The following is an 18,419-nucleotide window of genomic DNA, read 5'->3' on the forward strand; positions in this document are numbered from 1 at the left end:
CATCTTTATTTTGCACTAACTGTGGTCACACTATTAACTAATAAAAACCAAGCCATCAGGAACACAACATGGATTAATAAGGGACTGGATTCAAATATGAAACACTACATATACAAGATATGTCATTCATCTCGTCTATATATAGGTTTTCAGTCAGTCGGTATATCAATAAAACATACTTTCATGGGCTATATAGTGTAAGACCAGGGTACAAATGTACATGAATTTAGGTTGCGAGCATGAAGAGAGAGAGAGAGAGAGAGAGAGAGAGAGAGAGAGAGAGAGAGAGAGAGAGAGAGAGAGAGAGAGAGAGAGAGAGAGAGAGAGAGAGAGAGAGAGAGAGAGAGAGAGAGAGAGAGAGAGAGAGAGAGAGAGAGAGAGAGAGAGAGAGAGAGAGATGGTTCTTAATTATAGGACCTGTACTCAGTCATCGTAGCTATTGACCATTGCCATTAACAACCAATATGAGTTCTACATGCAGGACACCGAAGTAAAACGGAAACCAACATACTTTGAACAAAGATAGGTAGATTCGCTCCTGATGATTAACATGAAAAGTGAGCAGTCACATCATTCAACAGCCTGATTCCAGCACTACCCAAATGATCACCATTTAAACACCAGTCTCACACAGCCCTACCCAGGAAAAAAGAGTCTCCTATATTCTTGCTGAGACAAACTGTCCCATCTGACCAGTCTCACACCAACACAGCTTTTCAAACAGCAATCACTGTAAACTTAATTATAACACACCATAAATAAACGGACTATAAACTGGAAAACCTAAAGAACATTATTAATCATCTGTCCTAAATTTAAAATTATGGTTTACGAAATATATTTTGACTGTCAGAAACAGAAGGCAGAGGCAGGTCATGTCAGACTAATGCCCAATATGCATTTAGATGCCACAAACCTGTGGGACAGTGAATGACATAGATCCTAGATACACAAGAAAGAGACGGAGAGTAAATATATATGGCAGCAAGTCTGGCCTCAGAGAGTGTATACTCTACCAAAATAATGATAAGATTGTACTGTATAAGTACTTTATCAATGAGAGAAAATGTATGGACTGTAAATTGCATGTGCATAATCTGTCAGAGGTCATCACTGAATCTCAGTCACATCCTCTATGGTCCATGCAGCTGATCAGTGGTAAAGAGGTTAATGTTACAAGAAGGTAAGTGATGATTTGAAAATTCAACAGCCAAATATCATCTTTGAATGACCCATTTCAGAGATACCGAAGTTGCTGAACAAAATAATGTTATAGTTGATATTTGCAAAGGCTATCTATCTGTTATTTCTGAAGGACATACTTAAAAATACATCAATTGCAGGACAATTACGTTTAGTCAGCAAATGTATTTTGGGTCTTCAAAACACTAGTGAAATTCTTTTTCATGATGAATTTATTAAGAAATATTTCCGCATCCAGAAAAATGAGCTTAGGCTCTGTCAAAAAAAAAGAAAAAGTGAGAGAGTTCAGGGCCTAAACAATGCGTCAATACATCTGTGTTTCAACACCAAGGACAGAGGAAGAGAGCAGCAACAGTCAGCTTGAGTGAATGAGTGAGTGAGAGAGAGAGAGTTAACACTGAAAAGGTTTAACACATCAGGGACACACGATATGAATCATGTTCCTACCTCCGGAGAATCATTTAAGTCCCCAAAGGCATCAGCAAAGTCAGAAGGACTTTTCCTCAGAGTCTGGTCAGCAGGCAGTGTGTTGTCATTGTAAGATGTCACAAACTTAAAGTCACTTGTTCTGGAACCTGTTGTCAGGTAGGCGTCATAATTGTAAGCGCTGCGTAAAGTTCCTGTGCCGTCAACATCTGCGTAATTAGGAGGGAGATAAGCACTGGGGATGGCGACAGCTCCGTCAAACAACATTCTGGGCTTTCTCCTGCGACAAAACCTCACACCCAGGATGATGATGATGAAGGTCAGGAAAAAGGTGGAGACAGAGACCAGCGCAATGATCAGGTAAGAGGTCAGTTTTGAATTCTTCTCGTCATAAGAAATGTCCTTCAGCTCTGGCACCTCAGCCAAATTATCAGAAATAAGTAGATACATGGAGCAGGTGGCAGACAGAGAGGGCTGTCCGTTATCTTTCACCGCCACAATAAGGTTCTGTTTCATATTGTCAGATTCAGAAATGTCCCTCTGTGTCCTGATCTCTCCGCTGTTGACATCAATAGTGAAAAGTCCTGGATCAGTGGATTTGACTATCTGATAGGACAGCCAGGCGTTCTGTCCAGAGTCCGCGTCCACCGCGATCACTTTGGACACCAGAGAGCCTCCGTGTGCAGCTTTGGGGACCAGCTCGGTCATGAAGGAGTTGCCCTCCGGGGCGGGGTACAGTATCTGAGGAGAGTTGTCGTTCACATCCGATATGAAGACGCTGACGGTCACGTTGCTGCTGAGCGGAGGAGAACCGTTGTCTCTGGCCATCACGTGGACTTTAAAGCTCCTGAACTGTTCATTATCAAACGACCTCACAGCGTGGATCACCCCCGTGTCTCCGTTAACTGATAGATAGGAGGACACCGAGGCACCGTTCACCTCACCAGGTAACAGAGAATAAACCACTGTTCCGTTTTGTCTCCAGTCGGGGTCTCGAGCAGTAACGGAACATAAAGTGGAGCCAGGTTTGTTATTTTCAGTCACATATGCGCTGTAGGACTGTTCCTCAAACACAGGTGGGTTGTCGTTGATGTCAGCTACAAATAACTGAACAGTTTTAGAGGAGGACAGAGGTGGAGAGCCCTCGTCAGTGGCAGTGATTGTAATGTTGTAATCTGAAACTAGTTCACGGTCCAGTTGTCCTGTGGTCACCAGAGAATAATAGTTTTTAATGGAAGGAACTAACTTAAAAGGGACATTTTGCTGAATGGAGCAGCAAACCTTTTGGTTACTATTGGAATCTGCATCCTGCACGTTAATGATGCCCACCTCTGTACCAGGTGACACGTTCTCAGGTACTGCATTTATAAGAGATTTCATATAGATTACAGGGACGTTGTCATTCACATCGGTGACATCAATGTTTACTTTTGTGTAAGACGATAATCCTAAACCATCCTTAGCTTTAATGCGCAGATCATATGATGTAACAGCTTCATAGTCAATCGCACCATTTACTGTTATTTTGCCATTTTTACGATCAATACTAAAAACCTTCTTCACCACTTCAGTAACGTGTCCAAAGTCATAAGTCACATCTCCATTCACTCCCTCATCTGCATCAGTTGCCCTCACTGTGACAACCACAGTATCTAGAGCAGAGTTTTCAGGCAGACTGGCTGTATAAAGGGCCTGGCTAAACACTGGGGCGTTATCATTAGCATCCAGCACAGTGACGTGTATAACTACGGTACCTGATCTCTGAGGAGAGCCACCATCTAGAGCTGTAAGGAGCAGATTCATGTCCCCTTGTTTTTCACGATCAAGCTCTTTATCAAGAACAAGCTCGAGTGTGTTTCCATTAGCAGCTAAAATGAAATTATCATTCTTCTTCAAGCTGTATTGTTGAACTGAATTTTGTCCTACATCCGCATCGTGTGCCTCTTCTATCAAAAAGCGAGCTCCCTTGACAGCCGACTCATGAATTTCCATATTTATAATTTCTTCATTAAACTGCGGTGAGTTATCATTAATATCCTGAACGTGTAGACTGAATGGATGCAGCTCCAGAGGATTCTCCAGAACGAGATCGCGCTTTATGACACACGACAGCTTTTCTCCACAAAGCTCCTCCCGGTCGATCCTGTCGGACACAATCAAGTCCCCAGTAGCGAGATTGATGTCACAATATCGTTTCCGATTTCCTGCGGCGTCAACACGGGCATTTCTAGAAGACAGTTTGTTCACGTCTAGGTTGAGATCCTTCGCTATATTCCCAATATGCGATCCGCGCTTCAACTCCTCTTGCAGCGAGTAGCTCACGTCCCCGTTCACGGCTTGCCAGAGCAGGAGCAAAACAAAGCAGCTCATCTTGCGCCCCATCATGAAAATGCGTTTGTTACAGAAAATCACGAGCGTCTGATTTAGACTCCAACAATGGTTGAATATAACAGATACGATAAAATCCACAGCAGTTCACCGTCAGGCTCCTGCCGATGCTTCCTGAGACCAGAAGCAACCAAAAATCTGCCCCTTTATTGGTCTGTACAACAGAGGGTGGACACGTTTCATGTAGATTAGTGAAGAGCGACACCATGAGTGGGTATGAAGCAATGACACACCGCACAAACGTATAATAGTACAAATAGTAAAAGCAATAACACTATTTGGAATAAAAATGGTATAGATTAATGTTAAAACAGATCAAATCAATTCAGGTACAATTCTATTCATTATTTTAAGACAAAATAAACTATGTATCTGAATAAAAGGTAATTCATTTAATTGTAAATGAGACGTACAAATCAATTTGGCACATTAAGGCTATTTTAGAAAGGAATGAAAAAAGGCAATATTGTAGATTTTGAAAAGTCTAGTCTCCAAAATATCTGTCATGCAGACAGTGTTCACTGTCTCTGACAGACTAAAATGTTGATAGACATACAGGAAGACGACATAAATAAAGCACATTGTGACGATCCGTCATAGTAAGTTAAAAGAGAGATATAAACAGAGAGAAGTCTTTACGAATCAAACAATTTTTCTGGAAAGAAATGCTCCATGAGACATTCCTTAACTGAAATGTATTAGGCTCATGTAAAGGGAAAAAGAAAGATAAGGAAAGAGAGACTGCAGGGGAGAACGATGTTTGACTTTTCCTCCGATAATTAGAACATGTAAACAAACCACTACAGCTCAGTGTACCCCACTGCACAAGCAAAGAGACACCAAATGACTTACACCTCTTAACCAAACCAGCAAACATCAAAATCGATTAAACCACAACATTTAAGCCGTTATAATAGATGGATAACCAGTTTAGCCACCTTCAAGGTGCAAGACCATCCAACACAACAAGTCCTCAAAACTTGCAGCCATTTATACTAAAAACATAGCCTGAGGTTCCTTAGGTTTTTAAAGGTAAAGCACAACAGTGTTACGTTTTCAGTGGATCTCAAACTGAAATGAAATATATCAATTACAACATGAAAGTTGTCGATAAGATATGATCCCAAATACACACCTAAGAGTTAACCCTGACTCTGTCTAACGTAACCAATATTGTAAAAAACATTCTTTGCATGATAACTTTTGTGAAATATTCCTTTTATGATGAGCTATGATTGGTCAACTTTTAGATCTAAATGAAAGGTTGGAATGATACTTACTGAAAACTTAAGTGCAAAGGATAACGAATTTAAAAGTAAGTAAAAAACAAAGAAAGGACAAAATAAAATACACATATCTATTCATGAGGTACTCTCATTTTATACATGTGTTGAAGTTCGTTAAAAAACATCATCATCAGGAAAGTCTCCTGGCCATCTCCATTACAATCTGATCAGGAACACGTTTTTCTAAATGAAAGAAAGGAAAAGACGGGTAAACTACTCCCACCAATACTCAACATGAGAAGAGTAAAGTTCAGCACCAAGGACAGTGACAAATAACTGAAACTCCAGCTCAGCAAAACAAAAAGAAACCGGCAGACACACCTGTTATGTATAAAGAGAAAGACCAGTTTTGGGGATGAAAAAAGAAACGAAAAGAGACCAACATTTTCTTAAAGGACAAGTATATTTGCATTACCTGCGCTCTAACTGAAGAACACTTGAAAAGTGCCAACAGTAACAACAACATTAATTTAGTCATGCTCCACAATGCATCACCTTGCTGAGATTTAGAAACCAGTGATGTACTGAATTTAAACTGAATGCTGGAGTCACCTTTAAAAGAAAGTGAATCTACACGCAAAAACATAACCACATAGTGAAAAATCAAAATTTTACATTTCAGTGGCAGATACAACATTGTCATAGGATATCTCACATCTCTTCTTACCTCAGGAGAAGAATCACAGTCTCCAAAGGCATCAGCAAAGTCAGACGGACTTTTCCTCAGAGTCTGGTCAGCAGGCAGAGTGTTATCATTGTAAGATGTCACAAACTTAAAGTCACTGGTTCGAGAACCTGTTGTCAGATAGGCGTCATAATTGTAAGTGCTGCGTAAAGTTCCTGTGCCGTCAACATCTGTGTAATTAGGAGGGAGATAAGCGCTGGGGATGGCAACAGCTCCGTCAAACAACATTCTGGGCTTTCTCCTGCGACAAAACCTCACACCCACGATGATGATGATGAAGGTCAGGAAAAAGGTGGAGACAGAGACCAGCGCTATGATCAGGTAAGAGGTCAGTTTTGAATTCGTCTCATCATAAGAAATGTCCTTCAGCTCGGGCACCTCAGCCAAGTTATCAGAAATAAGTAAATACATGGAACAGGTGGCAGACAGAGAGGGCTGTCCGTTATCTTTCACCGCCACAATAAGATTTTGTTTCATGCTGTCAGATTCAGAAATGTCACGCTGTGTCCTGATCTCTCCACTGTGGACACCAATAATGAAAAGTCCCGGATCAGTGGATTTGACTATCTGATAGGACAGCCAGGCGTTCTGTCCGGAGTCCGCGTCCACTGCGATCACTTTGGACACCAGAGAGCCTCCGTGTGCAGCTTTGGGGACCAGCTCGGTCATGAAGGAGTTTCCCTCCGGTGCGGGGTACAGTATCTGAGGAGAGTTGTCGTTCACATCCGATATGAAGACGCTGACGGTCACGTTGCTGCTGAGCGGAGGAGAACCGTTGTCTCTGGCCATCACGTGGACTTTAAAGCTCCTGAACTGTTCATAATCAAACGACCTCAAAACGTGGATCACCCCCGTGTCTCCGTTAACTGATAGATAGGAGGACACCGAGGCACCGTTCACCTCACCAGGTAACAGAGAATACACCACTGTGCCGTTCTGTATCCAGTCGGGGTCTCGCGCAGTAACGGAACATAACGTGGAGCCAGGTTTGTTATTTTCAGTCACATATGCGCTGTATGACTGTTCCTCAAACACAGGTGGGTTGTCGTTGATGTCAGCTACAGATAACTGAACAGTTTTAGAGGAGGACAGAGGTGGAGAGCCCTCGTCAGTGGCAGTGATTGTAATGTTGTAATCTGACACTAGTTCACGGTCCAGTTGTCCTGTGGTCACCAGAGAATAATAGTTTTTAATCGAAGGAACTAACTTAAAAGGGACATTTTGCTGAATGAAGCAGCGAACCTGTCTGTTACTCTCAGAGTCTCTGTCCTGCACGTTAATGATGCCCACCTCTGAACCAGGTGACACGTTCTCAGGTATGGGGCTAGTCAGTGATTTCAGGGATATAACCGGGGCGTTATCATTTATATCAGTCACTTCAATTATTAACGTTGCATATGACGCCAATCCCAGACCATCTTTGGCGCTGATCTGCATTTCATATGACGACTCTTTTTCATAATCAATGTCTCCAGCCACTGTAATGTCTCCAGTTTTAGGGTTTAGTAAGAAAACTTGGTTTTCATCTGAAACATGGTCGAATCCGTAAATTACTTCACCGTTCACTCCCTCGTCTGCATCAGATGCAGTCACAGTTACTACCAGTGTATCAACAGGAGAGTTTTCAGGCAGAATGGCTTTATAAACGGCCTGGCTAAAAACTGGTGCGTTATCATTAGCATCCAGCACAGTAACGTGTATTACTACAGTACCTGATATCTGAGGAGAACCACCATCAAATGCAGTAAGCAACAGCACGATCTCTTTTTTGTCCTCTCTGTCCAATTCTTTATCCAGGACTAACTCACCATATTTTCTCCCACTACCCTTTGACTTAACATTTAATTTAAAGTGATCATTGTCCTGCAGTGTGTAGCCCTGAACCGTATTTTCTCCGATGTCTCCATCGTGCGCTTCATCCAGCAAAAAACGCGAGCCTTTGTCTGCCGATTCCCTAATTTCAATCTTAAGTGAATCCTCCTTAAACTGTGGAGAATTATCGTTGATATCCTGGACACGGATACTAATACGATGCAGCTCTAATGGATTTTCCAGCACAAGTTCCTGCTTCAGAACACACGATGCCTTTTTCGCACACAGCCCTTCTCTGTCGATCCTTTCCTGTACGACCAAGTCTCCGGTATTTAGATTTAAACTGCAGTACTTAACACCGTTGTCCTCGGTATCAATCCGAGCTTTGCGAGCGGACAATCTGCCAAAACCAAGCCCCAGATCCTTTGCAATATTCCCGATTACAGATCCACGTTTCATCTCTTCCGGAACAGAGTAGCTCACGTCTCCATTGACGGGGAGGACGGCAAGAAAAATGAAACCCAGGCCGTGCAGCGAGAATCTAAAGCATTCCATTGTTATTGCGATTAAAAGCAAATATTCCTTTAAACAGTTCCCAAGTAGGTAAAAATATATCACCAACTCATCTGCGATTTCTCGAAATAAACCAAGAAGACGTCTCAATCCAGTTATACACGCAGCTGTGCTTGTGAATTGCGGCACAAAAGCAGAATGAGGCTTTAAATTCGATGACACTGAAGGGTGGACAATCACAAGTGGTTGACTGGTGCACACTGACACCATGAGCATAAGTTAGGTATAACATATATTTAATTAAAAATATTCAACTCTACCGTGACTGCAATTACGATAAAAACCACAAAATGACTGTTCTAAATTAGCACATGTTTACTAAGGAAAAAGCTAATTTAACAATCAGTTGCTTTAACCCTTCCTCTGGGACACTCCAAATTTAAAAACTATTCTTTGATAAACGAAGAACCTATTATTTGTCTGAGGACAAAAGGGGAACCATTTTTCATCCCATCGTAAACCTGCACAACTCCAATGAGAAAATACTCAAGGCTTTGTGAAATTTAGTACTGCACGTTAAACTTTGAGGCTGAACCTCAGGGACAATCTGTTGATTCTTATTGAGGTAATCTGAACTGTTGTGTGCTTTCAAATACTCCTTAAACGGTTTTAAAATCAAATCAATGCAATCCATTTATCAAGAATAACACACTGTCTGTTTTACAATGGTCAAACTTCTACAGAAGGACAGGAAAGAGAGAAAACAAAAAAAACAGGAGAAACTCACACTTAATATTCAATTTAATCACACTGTTTCAATATTACACATCTAATGGCCGTTAATCCACTAAAGTATGTATTCAGGAAAAATCCTCAAAGAAAATAAACACTAATGTGGAAAAAGACTAATCCGTTAGATCTTCAACAGAATCAGCAAAGGGGAAAAGGAAAATTGCATGAACCACATGGGTAACGTATCTTTAAATATAAAAAAAGCTACATAAATAAGCTCCAAGCATAAGAAACAAAGAACTTATCATGATTGGTTTTTGACGTGAGACTAAATAGAGAAAGAAAACTAAACTCAATGTGTCCAAGTGAATTGTTTATCCCCTGCAGACATACAAAACCACCAACGCAATAAAATTAAAGCAGGTCAAATAATGAAATCAAAAAACGAGTAATTACATTTGCAGAACACTGAAGACGACTTCAGTGATATTGAGTGTGATCCTATGAGAACCAACACATTCTCTAAAAGCATCAGGAAAGTTACAAGCATATTTTATCAGAGTTTGTTCAGCAAAAAGGCTTTGCGACAAGGTTACTGTGTCTGGAACCTGTTGTCAGGTTAGTGTCAATGTGATTCAACTGTTCAAAAGTTCAAAAAGCATCAAATAAATCTATTGGAATTCCATTCAGAGCCCCATTGGCAAAACAAGTTAGTCAGTGAAACTAATCTGAAATGTTGGAACAGTGGTAGAAAGCAAAAAACATGGGTTGCTTCTGAAAATACATTGCAAGTACAAAAGTGAGGTTCAGCACCAAGGACAGAGAAACACTGATGGTTTGTGGTCAAGTGATACAGGTTTGGGGAAAAAGATAAAACAGTCTCTTGAATGACCACACAAATTGAAATACCTGCATACAAGAGTGGAGCATTTTTTTCGGCAACTATCGAAAGACACAACACAATACTTTACCTTTGCTAATAAGAGGAATATGCTCCAAGAAGTCCAGAATGAGTGTACAGGAAAAAAAATATTATTTTAGAGTAAAGGTTGAATTATTTCAAAAAATGATTGAATCTATACAAATAATCTTCATACCACATGCGATGTACATTGTGTATTTGCCGTTTAAAAATGCAAGGCAGGCAAGTACAAATTTCTCTGGGGGTTTTGGTGAATTGTTAAGATGCAAATTAACGTGTTGAGTGGAATATGACACCCAGTCTTACCTCAGGAGAAGAATCACAGTCTCCAAAGGCATCTGCAAAGTCAGAAGGACTTTTCCTCAGAGTCTGGTCAGCAGGCAGTGTGTTGTCGTTGTAAGATGTCACAAACTTAAAGTCACTGGTTCGAGAACCTGTTGTCAGGTAGGCGTCATAGTTGTAAGTGCTGCGTAAAGTTCCTGTGCCATCAACATCTGCGTAATTAGGAGGGAGATAAGCACTGGGGATGGCGATAGCTCCGTCAAACAACATTCTGGGCTTTCTCCTGCGACAAAACCTCACACCCACGATGATGATGATGAAGGTCAGGAAAAAGGTGGAGACAGAGACCAGCGCTATGATCAGGTAAGAGGTCAGTTTTGAATTCTTCTCATCATAAGAAATGTCCTTCAGCTCGGGCACCTCAGTCAAGTTATCAGAAATAAGTAAATACATGGAACAGGTGGCAGACAGAGAGGGCTGTCCGTTATCTTTCACCGCCACAATAAGATTTTGTTTCATGCTGTCAGATTCAGAAATGTCCCGCTGTGTCCTGATCTCCCCGCTGTGGACACCAATATTGAAAAGTCCCGGATCAGTGGATTTGACTATATGATAGGACAGCCAGGCGTTCTGTCCGGAGTCCGCGTCCACCGCGATCACTTTGGACACCAGAGAGCCTCCGTGTGCAGCTTTGGGGACCAGCTCGGTCATGAAGGAGTTGCCCTCCGGGGCGGGGTACAGTATCTGAGGAGAGTTGTCATTAACATCCGATATGAAGATGCTGACGGTCACGTTGCTGCTGAGCGGAGGAGAACCGTTGTCTCTGGCCATCACGTGGACTTTAAAGCTCCTGAACTGTTCATAATCAAACGACCTCACAGCGTGGATCACCCCCGTGTCTCCGTTAACTGATAGATAGGAGGACACCGAGGCACCGTTCACCTCACCAGGTAACAGAGAATAAACCACTGTGCCGTTTTGTCTCCAGTCGGGGTCTCGAGCAGTAACGGAACATAGAGTGGAGCCAGGTTTGTTATTTTCAGTCACGTATGCGCTGTAGGACTGTTCCTCAAACACAGGTTGGTTGTCGTTGATGTCAGCTACAGATAACTGAACAGTTTTAGAGGAGGACAGAGGTGGAGAGCCCTCGTCAGTGGCAGTGATTGTAATGTTGTAATCTGACACTAGTTCACGGTCCAGTTGTCCTGTGGTCACCAGAGAATAATAGTTTTTAATCGAAGGAACTAATTTAAAAGGGGCATTGTGCTGAATGGAGCAGCGAACCTGCCTGTTACTCTCAGAGTCTCTGTCCTGCACGTTAATGATGCCCACCTCTGTACCAGGTGACACGTTCTCAGGTATGGGGTTAGTCAGGGATTTCAGGGAAAGAACCGGGGCGTTGTCATTTATATCAGTAACTTCAATAATTAACGTTGCATATGACGCCAATCCCAGACCATCTTTGGCGCTGATCTGCATTTCATACGACGACTCTCTTTCATAATCAATATCTCCAGCAACTGTCACGTCTCCGGTTTTAGGGTTTAGTAAGAATATTTGGTTTCCATCTGAAACATGATCGAATCCGTAACTGACTTCACCGTTCACTCCCTCGTCTGCATCAGTTGCACCCACAGTTATAACCAGTGTATCCAGAGGAGAGTTTTCAGGTAAACTGGCTTTATAAACGGCCTGACTAAACACTGGTAGATTATCATTAGCATCCAGCACAGTGACGTGAACTACAACAGTACCTGATCTCTGAGGAGAGCCACCATCAAATGCAGTAAGCAACAACACAATCTCTTTTTTCTCCTCTCTGTCTAATTCTTTGTCTAAAACTAATTCACCATATTTCCTCCCGCTGCCCTTTGACTTAACATTTAATTTGAAGTAATCATTCTGCTGTAATGAGTAGCCCTGCACAGCATTTTCTCCGATGTCACCATCGTGCGCTTCGTCCAGTTGAAATCGCGCACCCTTGGCTTCCAATTCGTGAATTTCAATCTTCAGTGAATCCTCCTTAAACTGCGGTGAATTATCGTTAATATCCTGGACACGGATACTAATACGATGCAGCTCTAATGGATTTTCCAGCACAAGTTCCTGCTTCAGAACACACGATGCCTTTTTCGCACACAGCCCTTCTCTGTCGATCCGTTCCTGTACGACCAAGTCTCCAGTCTTCAGATTTACACTGCAGTACTTAACACCGTTGTCCTCGGTATCAATCCGGGCTTTGCGAGAGGACAATCTGCCCAAATCAAGCCCCAGATCCTTTGCAATATTCCCGATTACAGATCCACGTTTCATCTCTTCCGGAACAGAGTAGCTCACGTCTCCATTGACGGGGAGGACGGTAAGAAAAATGAAAGCCAGGCCGTGCAGCGATAATCTAAAGCAGTCCATTGTTATTTCGAGGAAAAGCAAATATTCCGTCAAAACAATTCCCAAGTAGGTAATAATATATCACCGACGGATCTGTGATTTGTCGTAATAAACCAAAGAGACGTCACATCCATACACGCAGCTGTGCTTGTGAATTGCGGCACAAAAGCAGAATGAGGCTTCAAATTCGATGACACTGAAGGGTGGAGAATCACTACTGGTTTACTGGTGCACACTGACACCATGAGCATTTTTCAAGTATAACAAAATGTTTCTGTGCTTTAAAAAAAAGGGTCCCTTTCCCAAACATTATTTTTAAATCAAAACAATAGCATTAATATTCGAACTGGCCCTTGATGAATAAAAAGCAAATTAAGCATGAAAAAGCTGTAATCGTGTCTCCTGAAGGATCTAATTTAAAGATTCACTATATGAAAAACGGAACAACCAATTATATATCTGAAGACACATTGGGACTTCTATCTGGTTTTATATTAAAGTGCCGGATAACTAGTGTCAAAAAAATCGCACCTTGATAAAATGGTTGAAATTGCTTCCTCATCATTCCCTTTCTTCAAATTCCCAATTAACTGGTGAAGATTAGATCAAGTTAAAAAGAGGTAACTTGGTATATTTATACTTTTGCTCAAATCATATGGCTAAACATCTTCCACTTCTTAATTTTTTAGATGTTGAACATGTTGGAATATGTTACTGCACTTTAACCAAGATGGACCTTCAGGATGATGTGCTGACTGTTGTAGATATAAATGCAACTGCTTTGTGCTTTTAAACACACAATAAACAGTTTGTAACTTAAAGTAATGCACTGAAATCAAAGACAAATTGATTTGGATTTTCCCACTCCAGCATGAGCGATGGCAAGTCTCAAGAGATCAGATTTTTTTTCATCTGTGTTTGAATATCCAGTATTGAACAACAAATTCATTATAGGGAAAGACATATACATTGTTAAATATTGAGTGTGCTCTATGCAAGTTCTTATTCAGTTGTGAAAATCAGCAAATATTAAAACAAACTGATAGATAAACAGCTGTAAACATTTGTGGTTATGGTGAGGAATATGGATAAAATGTAAGTTGTTAAGTTCCAACCTTAGAAATTCACCAGATACAACACTATCGCACTTCTATTTAAATCTACTATTGTGGCAAGTTTCTCAATCAAAATTTGATTGTGACATATTGCAGCTGATTACCATATGTTTGCTTAAACCTTTAAAGTATTTGTAATTGTATTATTTACACCTGCAAACATTCTACAGCATCTAACCAGGAAACAAAGACGAGAACAGATAAAGGCATTTAAAAACTTTAGCATTGCATATTAATATAAGGCTGGACACTGTATATTTCAAAAATGAATGTCTATATTTGTAGATATGGAGGACCAAATTAAGAAAGGGAGACCATTATCAAGCCAAGAACAAATTCACAGGTTCCATGTTCCGATTTTTCATACCGCTCCAATACTTCATCTAAGTCTAATCAATGTTTATCTAAAGGAGGTTGTATTCATACCAACCCTTAAAGCAACTAAACACTAATTGAAAAAAACAGAGTCACTGAAATGTCCAAGAAAAAAATCAGCAAACGGGAGAAGGAAAAAAGCGTGGACCAAAAGGGTAACAGATCTCTAAATTACCCAAGATGCAACATAAACCAGGATTCAAAGCACAAAAATCAATGAGCATATTTAAAAGATCTCTCATATGAGAATACATTTAAAAAGAGAAATGGACACTTCAAATGTGCCTTTGCTAATTCTAAAGTACCCCTCAGACATTAAACTACCACTGCAATAAAACCATGCTACATTCTAAAATAACCAAAGTAAAATCAGTATATCTTTTGCACAATACTAAATAAGAATTTAAAGATGTTGAATGTATCCGTATGTTGGGGAAAACAATTATTATCTCCAAATGCATGAGCACAATGGAACATTTCGTCAGAATTAAAATGTGGTCGGCCGACGGAGCGTTGTTTGTCATATCAATGTCATAAAGTTACTGACTCACTCAAGGTACTTTTGTTTAGTTTCCTCTGAAAGACAAGTTGGCAGGTGGAACTGTGATCTAAAATGTCTGAACAAAAGAAAGAAAAGAAACATGGGGGATGGGTCTTAGACATCTCAAGTTTAAAGGTGATGTTCAGCACCAAAGACAGAGACGCAGCAATGCATTGAGATCAAGTGAAACTGATTTTTCGAAAAAGATCACGAAAAAAGAAACATGAATGACCAAAAACTTTTGATATCTGAATACCACAATGGAAACATCTTCTCGTGTCTCTTGAAAGATACCACAAGAATTCAACCTAAACTAAGAAGTGAAGTACACTCCATGAGTATTGGAACAAATTGCTTTTAGAATAAAGGTCGGCTTGACGTCTTCTTTGCACCCATGCTAAACATTCCGAATCTGTGATTTAAAAAAGAAGATAGGCAACACAGGCAAGTACATGGATTCAAAAGGTGTCTAGGTGAATTGTTCAAATGCAAATTCTAATATTCTGAGTAATATATGACACCTGTTCCTACCTCCGGAGAAGAATCACAGTCTCCAAAGGCATCTGCAAAGTCAGAATGACTTTTCCTCAGAGTCTGGTCAGCAGGCAGAGTGTTGTCATTGTAAGATGTCACGAATTTAAAGTCACTGGTTCTGGAACCTGTTGTCAGGTAGGCGTCATAATTGTAAGTGCTGCGTAAAGTTCCTGTGCCATCAACATCTGCGTAATTAGGAGGGAGATAAGCACTGGGGATGGCGACAGCTCCGTCAAACAACATTCTGGGCTTTCTCCTGCGACAAAACCTCACACCCAGGATGATGATGATGAAAGTCAGAAAAAAGGTAGAGACAGAGACCAAAGCGATGATCAGGTAAGAGGTCAGTTTTGAATTCTTCTCATCATAAGAAATGTCCTTCAGCTCTGGTACCTCAGCCAAGTTATCAGAAATTAGTAAATACATGGAACAGGTGGCAGACAGAGAGGGCTGTCCATTATCTTTCACAGCCACAATAAGGTTCTGTTTCATGCTGTCAGATTCAGAAATGTCCCGCTGTGTCCTGATCTCTCCGCTGTGGACACCAATAGTGAAAAGTCCCGGATCAGTGGATTTGACTATTTGATAGGACAGCCAGGCGTTCTGTCCGGAGTCCGCATCCACCGCGATCACTTTGGACACCAGAGAGCCTCCGTGTGCAGCTTTGGGGACCAGCTCGGTCATGAAGGAATTTCCCTCCGGGGCCGGGTACAGTATCTGAGGAGAGTTGTCGTTCACATCCGATATGAAGACGCTGACGGTCACGTTGCTGCTGAGCGGAGGAGAACCGTTGTCTCTGGCCATCACGTGGACTTTAAAGCTCCTGAACTGTTCATAATCAAACGACCTCACAGCGTGGATCACCCCCGTGTCTCCATTAACTGATAGATAGGAGGACACCTGGGCACCGTTCACCTCACTAGGTAACAGAGAATAAACCACTGTGCCGTTTTGTCTCCAGTCGGGGTCTCGAGCAGTAACGGAACATAACGTGGAGCCAGGTTTGTTATTTTCAGTCACATATGCGCTGTAGGAATGTTCCTCAAACACAGGTGGGTTGTCGTTGATGTCAGCGACAGATAACTGAACAGTTTTAGAGGAGGACAGAGGTGGAGAGCCCTCGTCAGTGGCAGTGATTGTAATGTTGTAATCTGACACTAGTTCACGGTCCAGTTGTCCTGTGGTCACCAGAGAATAATAGTTTTTAATCGAAGGAACTAACTTAAAAGGGACATTTTGCTGAATGGAGCAGCGAACCTGTCTGTTACTCTCAGAGTCTCTGTCCTGCACGTTAATGATGCCCACCTCTGAACCAGGTGACACGTTCTCAGGTATGGGGCTAGTCAGTGATTTTAGATAAATAACTGGAGCATTGTCATTTATATCAGTAATTTCAATTATTAAGTTTGCATATGAAGCCAATCCCAGACCATCTTTCGCGCTGATCTGCATTTCATATAAAGAAGCTTTCTCGTAATCAATAGCTTCAACTACCCTAACCTCTCCAGTTTTAGGGTTTAAAGAAAACACGTTGCTATTTTCACCTGTAACAAGATTTAAACCATAAGTGACTTCCCCATACATTCCCTCGTCTGCATCAGTTGCACTCACTTTGATCACCAATGTATCCAGAGGAGAGTTTTCAGGCAGACTAGCTTTATAAACGGCCTGGTTAAACACCGGTACATTATCATTAGCATCCAGCACAGTGACGTGTAGTACTACGGTACCTGATCTCTGAGGAGAGCCACCATCAAAAGCAGTAAGCAACAGCACAATCTCTTTGTTATCCTCTCTGTCCAATTCTTTGTCTAAGACTAATTCACAGTATTTTCGGCCTCCATCTTTCGTGTTAACATTTAATTTGAAATGCTCGTTCTCCTGCAGTGAGTAGCCCTGAACAGCATTTTCTCCTATGTCTGCATCGTGCGCCTCGTCCAGTTGAAACCGTGCCCCCTTATCAGCAGATTCGTGAATTTCAATCTTCAGTGAATCCTCCTTAAACTGCGGTGAATTGTCGTTAATATCCTGAACACGAATACTAATACGATGCAGCTCTAATGGATTTTCCAGAACAAGTTCCTGCTTCAGAACACACGATGCCTTTTTCGCACAAAGCCCTTCTCTATCGATCCTTTCTTGTACGATAAAGTCTCCGTTGTTGATGTTGACGCTGCAGTACTGAATGTTGTTGTCCTCGGTATCAATCCGGGCTTTGCGAGCGGACAGACCGCGTAAATCCAGTCCAAGATCCTTTGCAATATTCCCGATTACAGCTCCACGTTTCATCTCCTCTGCAACCGAATAGCTCACGTCTCCAGTGACAGGGTGGAAAGAACAAAACACGAAAGCGAGGCCGCAGCTGTAAAGCGCAAATCTGTTCACTTCCATGCCTGCGGCAGGAAGGGAAAAAATCTGGCGAATAATTGAAGTAGCCTCAAACACGTTTTAGCAATTCATTCGCTATTTATTCGGATATTCCAATTTCAGAACACTACCGTCCCTCTTCCAAACGGGTTCAGCGTAGAACCAGTATATGGAGAACTGCCTTTATATTTGTCTACATGAATGGGTGGGGAGGAGGCGTGCATTCACGTTTATAAGTGCATACTGACACCTTGAGTACTTTTTGAGACATAACACGGAAGAGTATTTGTTTTTTTCTTTCTTTTGAAGCGTGTAAACCAGATATATTTACGGGGATAAGCATGACTCCCTAATATACAAACAAGTTTTGGATTGCAATACAACGAATATAAACCGAGATATAATTTATTTATATATATAGCTTATGCTGAAATATGTAAAAATAAAAGTAAGAAATGCAAGGGGAAAGAAACCAAAACAAGAGATGAGAGCCATATAAAAGATGCCAACTGTACTTTGTGGCTATATATGCCATAATAATTAAAACGGAAAATAAATGTTTACAACCTCTAATCATGTAACTGGATACAAACTGTGTTCAACACCATGCACAGAGAAAAGAGGAGCGGCATATAAATCGTTCACCGATTTACAACAATTGTTCGAATGAGTGGAAACAACTAAAACACGCACATAAATGAGGATCATGTCTGTGTGTGTTTGTGAGCATTGTGTGTATGTGTTCATTTATCTATTTAAAACAATAGATACGATGAAAAAGTAAAAATACTTTGAAACACAAAATTAAATGTTCATCTTTGATGTTAAAAATGTATATTTGGATTTTAAG

At 41.1% G+C, this 18,419-nt stretch overlaps 3 protein-coding genes across 6 annotated transcripts in view; all 3 read right to left on the reverse strand.

Annotated features, from left to right (window-relative positions):
* LOC133012097 (protocadherin gamma-A11-like) overlaps positions 1-18,419 on the reverse strand; it is a 250,455-nt gene that overhangs the window by 187,122 nt on the left and 44,914 nt on the right. Inside the window, exon 1 of one of the 4 annotated variants that reach the window (XM_061080070.1) lies at positions 5,971-8,355. The exons of 2 other annotated variants lie outside the window; for them this stretch is intronic. In XM_061080070.1, the coding sequence (XP_060936053.1) occupies positions 5,971-8,355 (2,385 nt within the window). Of the gene's footprint in view, positions 1-1,650; positions 4,012-5,970; positions 8,356-18,419 lie in introns of those variants that run through there. One more of the 4 variants, XM_061080071.1, reaches the window with a different exon arrangement.
* LOC133012182 (protocadherin beta-15-like) lies at positions 10,238-12,658 on the reverse strand. The gene has a single exon (XM_061080163.1). It carries the CDS (start codon positions 12,656-12,658, stop codon positions 10,238-10,240), a length of 2,421 nt encoding a protein of 806 aa, XP_060936146.1.
* Positions 15,164-17,593, reverse strand: LOC133012183 (protocadherin beta-15-like). Its single transcript, XM_061080164.1, has one exon. The coding sequence runs from the start codon at positions 17,591-17,593 to the stop codon at positions 15,164-15,166; it is 2,430 nt and encodes an 809-aa protein (XP_060936147.1).

Source organism: Limanda limanda, chromosome 10 (assembly GCF_963576545.1).
Source record: "Limanda limanda chromosome 10, fLimLim1.1, whole genome shotgun sequence".
In the NCBI taxonomy this organism is placed as follows: domain Eukaryota; kingdom Metazoa; phylum Chordata; class Actinopteri; order Pleuronectiformes; family Pleuronectidae; genus Limanda; species Limanda limanda.

Bases quoted from the DNA above. Each gene is read 5' to 3' on its own strand.
- LOC133012182 (XM_061080163.1), bottom strand. From the start codon at position 12,658: ATGGACTGCTTTAGATTATCGCTGCACGGCCTGGCTTTCATTTTTCTT.
- LOC133012183 (XM_061080164.1), bottom strand. From the start codon at position 17,593: ATGGAAGTGAACAGATTTGCGCTTTACAGCTGCGGCCTCGCTTTCGTG.